Below are 8,412 nucleotides of genomic sequence, written 5' to 3'. Positions count from 1 at the left end.
TGCGGCCCCCCAAAGAAATGCCACCCCACACCATGACTGACCCACCGCCAAACTGGTCATGCTGGAGGATGTTGCAGGCAGCAGAACGTTCTCCACGGCGTCTCCAGACTCTGTCACGTCTGTCACATGTGCTCAGTGTGAACCTGCTTTCATCTGTGAAGAGCACAGGGCGCCAGTGGCGAATTTGCCAATCTTGGTGTTCTCTGGCAAATGCCAAACGTCCTGCACAGTGTTGGGCTGTAAGCACAACCCCCACCTGTGGACGTCGGGCCCTCATACCACCCTCATGGAGTCTGTTTCTGACCGTTTGAGCAGACACATGCACATTTGTGGCCTGCTGGAGGTCATTTTGCAGGGCTCTGGCAGTGCTTCTCCTGCTCCTCCTTGCACAAAGGCGGAGGTAGCGGTCCTGCTGCTGGGTTGTTGCCCTCCTACGGCCTCCTCCACGTCTCCTGATGTACTGGCCTGTCTCCTGGTAGCGCCTCCATGCTCTGGACACTACGCTGACAGACACAGCAAACCTTCTTGCCACAGCTCGCATTGATGTGCCATCCTGGATGAGCTGCACTACCTGAGCCACTTGTGTGGGTTGTAGACTCCGTCTCATGCTACCACTAGAGTGAAAGCACCGCCAGCATTCAAAAGTGACCAAAACATCAGCCAGGAAGCATAGGAACTGAAAAGTGGTCTGTGGTCCCCACCTGCAGAACCACTCCTTTATTGGGGGTGTCTTGCTAATTGCCTATAATTTCCACCTGTTGTCTATTCCATTTGCACAACAGCATGTGAAATGTATTGTCAATCAGTGTTGCTTCCTAAGTGGACAGTTTGATTTCACAGAAGTGTGATTGACTTGGAGTTACATTGTGTTGTTTAAGTGTTCCCTTTATTTTTTTGAGCAGTGTATTTCCACACTATGAGGTTGGAATACAGCCTTCCCTGTAGCTCAGTTGGTAGAGCATGGTGTTTGCAACCCCAGGGTTGTGGGTTCGATTCCCACGGGGGGCCAGCACAGGAAAAAAGAAAAAAATGTATGAAATGTATGCATTCACTACTGTAAATCGCTCTGGATAAGAGCGTCTGCTAAATGACTAAAATGTAAAAAAAATGAATGAAATTGTGAATATTACGTTTAGTGTAAGAGCTGTTTGAAATTTCAGCCTGTTTTGGTGGGATGGATTATTGGGCTTCCATAGAGTTTATAGCAAGTTTTCTACAATTCTACACATTTTGCCATGGGGCGGAGAGAAAAAATTGCAGTTACAGCTAATCCTACAACATCTGTAGCCATGAAATGCTTTGAAAGGTTGGTCATGGCTCACATCAACACCATCATCCCAGACACCCTGGGCCCACTCCAACTCGCATCCCGCCCCAACAGATCCACAGATGACGCAATCTCTATTGCACTCCACACTGCCCTTTCCCACCTGGACAAGAGGAACACCTATGTGAGAATGCTGTTCATTGACTACAGCTCAGTGTTCAACACCATAGTGTCCTCCAAGCTCATCACTAAGCTAAGGACCCTGGGACTGAACCCCTCCCTCTGCAACTAGATCCTGGACTTCCTGATGGGCCGCCCCCAGGTGGTGAGGGTAGGCAACAACACATCTGCCACACTGACTCTTAACACGGGGACCCCTCAGGGGTGCATGCTTAGTCCCCTCCTGTATTCCCTGTTCACCCACCACTGCGTGGCGGCTCACGATTCCAACACCATCATTAAGTTTGCCGACGACACAACGGTGGTAGGCCTGTTCACCGACGACGATGAGACAGCTTATAGGGAGGAGGTCAGAGACCTGGCAATGTGGTGCCAGGATAACAACCTCTCCTTCAACGTCAGCAAGACAAAGGAGCTGAACGTGGACTATAGAAAACAGAGGGGCGAGCATGCCCCCATTCACATCGACGGGGATCTAGTGGAGCGGGTCGAGAGCTTCAAGTTCCTCGCTGTCCACATCACTAAGGATCTACAGTATCATGGTTCACACACATCAATAAATTAGTGAAGAGGACACAACAACGCTTCTTCCCCTTCAGGATGCTGAAAATATTTGTCATGGGCCCTCAGATCACACTGTTGTGAAGGAAGTTGTCAAGGAAGTTAGTTTGTGTTTATACAGGATCTCCTGACCCCACCTACCGTCAACCAATCATGTCAATGCAGAGCTATACGGAGCCCTGCGCATTGTTACAAAATGCGGTATGGACCTCATTTTGGCCTCTGCATTCCCCCGGCGGCTCCGCAATTGCGTCACACCCTCCATACAGAGCCTCCAAACACATTTTGGATCAAGTATAAATTGGCTTTTAGTCTCGCAATGATGCACCTCTGGGTTTAGAAACTCTGTGATTCTAGCCAGTGAGGGGGCAGATATACAATGCCTTCAGAAAGTATTCACACCACTTGAATTTTACAAATTAATTAAAAACGAAAAGATGAAATGTCTTGAGTCAATAAGTATTCAACCCCTTTGTTATGGCAAGCCTAAATAAGTTCAGGAGTAAAAATGTGCTAAAAAAAAAAAAAATCACATAATAAGTTGCATAGACTCACACTAATGTTTAACATGATTTTTGAATGACTACATAATGTCTATACCCCACACATACAATTATCTGTAAGGTCCCTCAGTCAAGCAGTGAATTTCATATACAGATTCAATCACAAAGACCGGGGAGGTTTTCTTTTTTCCAATGCCTCGCTGTGACTACAAAGATACAGGCATCCTTCCTAACTTAGTTGCCGGAGAGGAGGGAAACCGCTAGGGATTTCACCATGAGGCCAATGGTTACATAGTTGAACGTGATAGGATTAATTAAATCCACTTGAAAATCTATGGCAATACCTGAAAATGGTTGTCTAGCAATGATCAACAATCAATTTGACAGAGCTTGAAGAATTTTGAAAATAATAATTGGGAAAGGTTGTAGAATCCAGGTGTGGAAAGCCCTGAGACACTTACCCAGAAAGACTCACATCTGTAATTGCTGCCAAAGGTGCTTCTACAAAGTATTGACTCAGGGGTGTGAATACTTATATAAATGAGATCATTTTTTATTTCATTTTCAACAAATTTGCACAAATTTCTAAAAACATGTTTTCACTTTGTCATTATAGGGTATTGTGTGTAGATGGGTGAGGAAACAAAATATTTATTCAATTTTGAATTCAGGCTGTAACACAACAAAATGTGGAAAAAGTAAAGTTGAGAAAATGCCACGTGCATCCATGTTTATCAATGTATTCATGACAACCTAACCATTACGAAACTTCTATTCAATCAAGTAAGCCTCATGTAGCAAATAAGCAATACATCTTTTTTTAAACCAAATTCGACATTCTCTCATTGACCTCCATAGAAAAATTCCTCACCTCGCGATCTTCTTCTTCTGTGGGTTTTATGGCGGACTATAACCCCAAAAATGTGTATTACCGCTACCAATTGGACGGGTTGAAACTAAAACAAGGTAAAAAGAAAATCCATATGTAATAGGGAAATTAACATAATCCACCCAAATAAAAATAGTACATTGACAAAACTAAACAAAACTCCCACTACTTCCTTCTTTCAAATCTCCATATCTCTCTTCTCAGGCTCTAGGGCCTGAGAGGGTGGTACGGCTTGTGACAATATTCCATGTAACTCCTTCACCGAGAAATCTTTCAGACCCAGAAACCACTCCGCCTCATCCACAATGATTTCTATCTTCCTGGACCTTCTCTCCACCTTGGCAGTTCCATTTATCACCATAGCTATAAAGGCCACAAAGTCCACCTTCTTAACCTTTAAAATGTCAGAATCCTGCTGGTGAAAGGCAACCCCTGCAGCCTGCAGTGAAGATCTATCTACCACCATGGACTCTTCAGGTTAACCATTCAAATCCTCAATCATTTTAACAGCTGCTGCATATGAAATGCTCTGGACATACCTGACTTTGGCCACCTCATTTTCTTTCGCCATTCAAATCAAATGTTATTGGTCACATACACATGGTTAGCAGATGTTAATGCGAGTGTAGCGAAATGCTTGTGCTTCTACTTCCGACCATGCAGTAATATCTAACAAGTAATCTAACAATTTCACAACAAAGGAATGAATAAGAATATGTACATATAAATATATGGATGAGCGATGGCCGAACGGCATAGGCAAGATGCAGTAGATGGTATAGAGTACAGTATATGCATATGAGATGAGTAAGGTAGGGTATGTAAACATTATATAAAGTGGCATTGTTTAAAGTGACGAGTGATACATTTATTACATCCAATTTTTTATTATTTAAGTGGCTAGAGATTTGAGTCAGTATGTTGGCAGCAGCCACTCAATGTTAGTGATGGCTGTTTAACAGTCTGATGGCCTTGAGATAGAAGCTGTTTTTCAGTCACTCGGTCCCAGCTTTGATGCACCTGTACTGACCTCGCCTTCTGGATGATAGCGTGGTGAACAGGCAGTGGCTCGGGTGGTTGTTGTCCTTGATGATCTTTTTGGCCTTCTTGTGACATCAGTGGTGTAGGTGTCCTGGAGGGCAGGTAGTTTGCCCCCGGTGATGCGTTGTGCAGATCTCACTACCCTCTGGAGAGCTTTACGCTTGTGGGCGGAGCAGTTGCCGTACCAGGCGGTGATACAGCCCGACAGGATGCTCTCGATTGTGCATCTGGAAAAGTTTGAGTGTTTTTGGTGACTAGCCAAATTTCTTCAGCCTCCTGAGGTTGAAGAGGTGCTGTTGCGCCTTCTTCACCACGCTGTCTGTGTGGGTGGACCATTTCAGTTTGTCCGTGGTGTGTACGCCGAGGAACTTAAAACTCTCCACCTTCTCCACTACTGTCCTGTTGATGTGGATGGGGGGGTGCTCCCTCTGCTGTTTCCTGAAGTCCACGATCATCTCCTTTGTTTTGCTGACTTTGAGTGTGAGGTTATTTTCCTGACACCACACTCTGAGGGCCCTCACCTCCTCCCTGTAGGTCTTCTCGTCGTTGTTGGTAATCAAGCCTACCACTGTAGTGTTGTCTGCAAACTTGATGATTGAGTTGGAGGCGTGCATGGCCACGCAGTCATGGGTGAACAGGGTGTACAGGACAGGGCTGAGAACACACCCTTGTCGGGTCCCAGTGTTGAGTATCAGCGGGGTGGAGATTGTTTCCTACCCTCACCACCTGGGGCGTCCTGTCAGAAAGTCCAGGACCCAGTTGCACAGGGTGGGGTCGAGACCCAGGGTCGAGAGCTTAATGACGAGTTTGGAGGGTACTATGATGTTAAATGCTGAGCTGTAGTCGACGAACAGCATTCTTACATAGGTATTCCTCTTGTCCAGATGGGTTAGGACATTCGAATGATGTGGCTTCATGGTTCCCACCACAATTGCAACATTTTCATCACTTTAATAACACATTATATGATCTTTTCCACAACTTGGACATCTCGTCTTCTCCCTTCTGCAAACACTTGAAAGCTTTACAAATATATATATTTTTAAAAACCTTATTTAACTAGGCAAGTCAGTTAAGAACAAATTCTTATTTATTTGGCCAGTTATTTACAATGACTGGCCAAACCCAGACGACGTTGGGCCAATTGTGCACCATCCTATGGAACTCCCAATCACGGCCAGTTGTGATACAGCCTGGATTCGAACCAGGGTGTCTGTAATGACGCTTCTAGCACTGAAATGTAGTGCCTTAGACCGTTGCGCCACTCGGGCTCAAAAAACAAAAGCACAGATGGACTTAACTTTTTCTTCATTCACCACACGATTCATCCGACGTGCGTCAATCACTACTTCGCGGTCTTGTTTTAGTGGACAGATTTTGGGCAGAGTGAACCCTCTCGCTTCCTCTCTGTCGCGAATCAGCTGATCAGGAACTCACCGAACTGTAGTAAACGTGACAGTACGATGGGAATTGGCTTTATCAAATCGAATTTTGCCATGTTTGTGATGGTAAAAACATCACGAACACCCCCTGTATTCTTCGCTTTTTGTAATTCCGTCCTGCTCGGAGTCGACAACTAATAGATTCGTGGACAAAGGAAAACGGGTAGGTGTAACATTTTCTCCTGTAGCTTCCTGATATATATATATATATACACACATCTTTACATTCCTTTCCGGCATGCTACTATTTTCTGCCGTGTTAGCAGATCATTTGCGAATCAAAGTAATAAGAAAGCAAACGCTACACTGGGAATGTGATGGTCAGCTGAGCTCGAGCTCCATGGTTGGTGACTATGACATTTCGTTTTTTCATAATTTGATGTTTTCCCATATTTAACCATACAAATGGTAATACCATAATATGAGTAGTCGAAAAAGCAAAAACGCGGTGGGAAATGTGGGAAGACTAGTATTGTTCGTCAAGTGTATTTGACCATACTGCAGTCAACAAAAATCTAGACTAACTTGTTATGTTTATTTTCATTCTGCATTTCGATACGTCCTTGTGGTGCTTTTGAATTCCCTGTCTGTTTAGGTTCACTTCACAGTAATGTCCTCCCCTCTCGTGCCATACGCTCCAAAACGGAACAGTTCTAGAAAGCGGCCAATCTAATGTTCGACAGAGGCCCTCAGTCATAGGTGTTGACATGGTATGTAGTTAACTGGTAGTCTCGAACACAATCTTAAATAGCTGTAGTGTCTGGAAAAAACGGAGCCAGACCTTGCTTGCCTGTTTCACCCAATTTTCTTTAACTGCCACCTAACCTCACACAAGTGCATTCATTATGTGAGGCTTAATTTTCAGGCTGTATACTAGAGGTTAGAAGTACTGAAAACTGGATGGTTTGTTACTGTCTTGACTCTAGACACTGGAAGTTATTTTTAAACTGTCAGTCAAAGCCTTTCTTTGATTGTGCTAAAATGCTTTTGCTTTACAAAATGGGTTTTTATATTGCCAAGCCTACTTAATTATGAACACTGAAACACACATGTAATCACCAATTGTGACTGTCTGTTGGTCCTTGTCATAGATGCTGATTTGAAGTAGTTTTTTTTAACTTTTAAATTGAACCTTTTTATTTAACTAGGCAAGTCCGTTAAGAACACTTATTTACAATGACGGCCTACACCGGCCAAACCCGGGCCAATTGTGCGCCGCCCTATGGAACTCGGAAGTCACAGCCGGTTGTGATACAGCCTGGATTCGAACCAGGGTGTCTATAGTGACGTATCTAGCAATGAGATGCAGTGCCTTAGACTGCTGCGCCACTTGTACAACTGACTAGGTATCTCCCTTCCTATTTGGCTCCTGGATATGGACACTGAAAATACACTATAAAGTCTTTCTCTGGCTTTGTTTGCAGTGTCGAGCATTGAGGTGCAGTGCAGGAATGGATCCTCTGGGAGCACGCTCTCAGTTTGTGGAGGTCCAGACTCTGTCCACCTGGGAGCGGCAGCCGGACCCTGAGGGAGAGGAGGAGGAGTACAACGACAGCCTGGTCAGCCAGCAGGCCTTCCTATCCCCCTTCCCCTACAGAGAGGACATCAACAGGAAAATAGTGCTCTAGTGAGTCACACACATACACACTGGACCTCTAATACCACTTCTCTATCTCTTGGTCTCTTTTGCTCTCTTTCTTTTTCCCTCTTGGGGTTTCTCTCCTTTTCTCTCACTCATATCAAATGCGTTTGTTGACGGCTATAAGGTCTCTCAAGTTGTAGCCCTGGCTTCTTGTGCCTTGTTATCCTGTTCTTGCACCACTGTGGATCACCCCCCTCAATAAACACACTCTCTTTCTCTCTCCCACCCCATCATTCTAGCCCTTACCTTATAAATCCTCTTTGTTGTGGAGGCTGAGCACGTGTTCAGAAGTTCCACTGGTAGGAGTCTCTCAGTAAGACATTTGTACCCAGGCTGCCCCAATCCCTCCTCACATTCCTGCTGCAGTTAAAGGAACAGATCCCTGGACTGAACTTGGGCCTTTTTACACAGGTCTTAGGAAAAGATATTTTCTGCTCCAGTTTTGTCTTAGTTTTCAGGAGTTGACACAGTGTCTTGATTTACTTGCACTCCCTTTGAGCAAGGATCACCACAAGTGTCACCTGCTTAAAACGTTAAAGGTCAACTGCCCTTGAAAACCAACTTCTCCTTTTGAAAATGGCCTATGTGGCATCGATATGAGTCTGAATCGATAAGTCAGTAACATGTATTATAGTGTCTCAATAGACTACAAAGTGTAAATAGAATAAGTATGGTCATAAAGTCACTTGTCCAAAACAAGAGTTTGGTAATTGACTGCATCATTACTTACTTGAGGGATTGGATTACAAAATGAATGCCCCTTTTTGCCTATTAACATGTGGTGGCACTGTTTTCACGGAAAAGATTGGGGGAGTTAGTTTTGCGTGGCCCAGTGCCCTGGGTGGGTGGAGAAGTGTCTTAGGAGGACTAATTGAATAGTTGAAAAT

The 8,412-nt window shown here is 44.5% G+C and overlaps 1 protein-coding gene across 5 annotated transcripts in view; it reads left to right on the top strand.

Annotated features, from left to right (window-relative positions):
• The first annotated feature begins 5,669 nt into the window (after positions 1–5,669).
• LOC106582084 (ganglioside-induced differentiation-associated protein 2) overlaps positions 5,670–8,412 on the top strand; it is a 44,970-nt gene continuing 42,227 nt past the window's right edge. For 3 of the 5 annotated variants that reach the window (XR_006761193.1, XM_014164813.2, XM_014164814.2), the window contains exons 1-2: positions 6,120–6,226; positions 7,308–7,510. Coding sequence is in view for 4 of the 5 variants with exons in the window: in XM_014164813.2 (XP_014020288.2) it covers positions 6,122–6,226; positions 7,308–7,510 (308 nt within the window). In the remaining variant the exon portion in view is untranslated. Of the gene's footprint in view, positions 6,047–6,118; positions 6,227–7,307; positions 7,511–8,412 lie in introns of those variants that run through there. The other 2 variants (XM_014164815.2, XM_014164811.2) reach the window with 2 other exon arrangements.

Source organism: Salmo salar, chromosome ssa21 (genome assembly GCF_905237065.1).
Source record: "Salmo salar chromosome ssa21, Ssal_v3.1, whole genome shotgun sequence".
NCBI lineage: Eukaryota > Metazoa > Chordata > Actinopteri > Salmoniformes > Salmonidae > Salmo > Salmo salar.
This window is presented reverse-complemented; position numbering and strand designations above follow the sequence as displayed.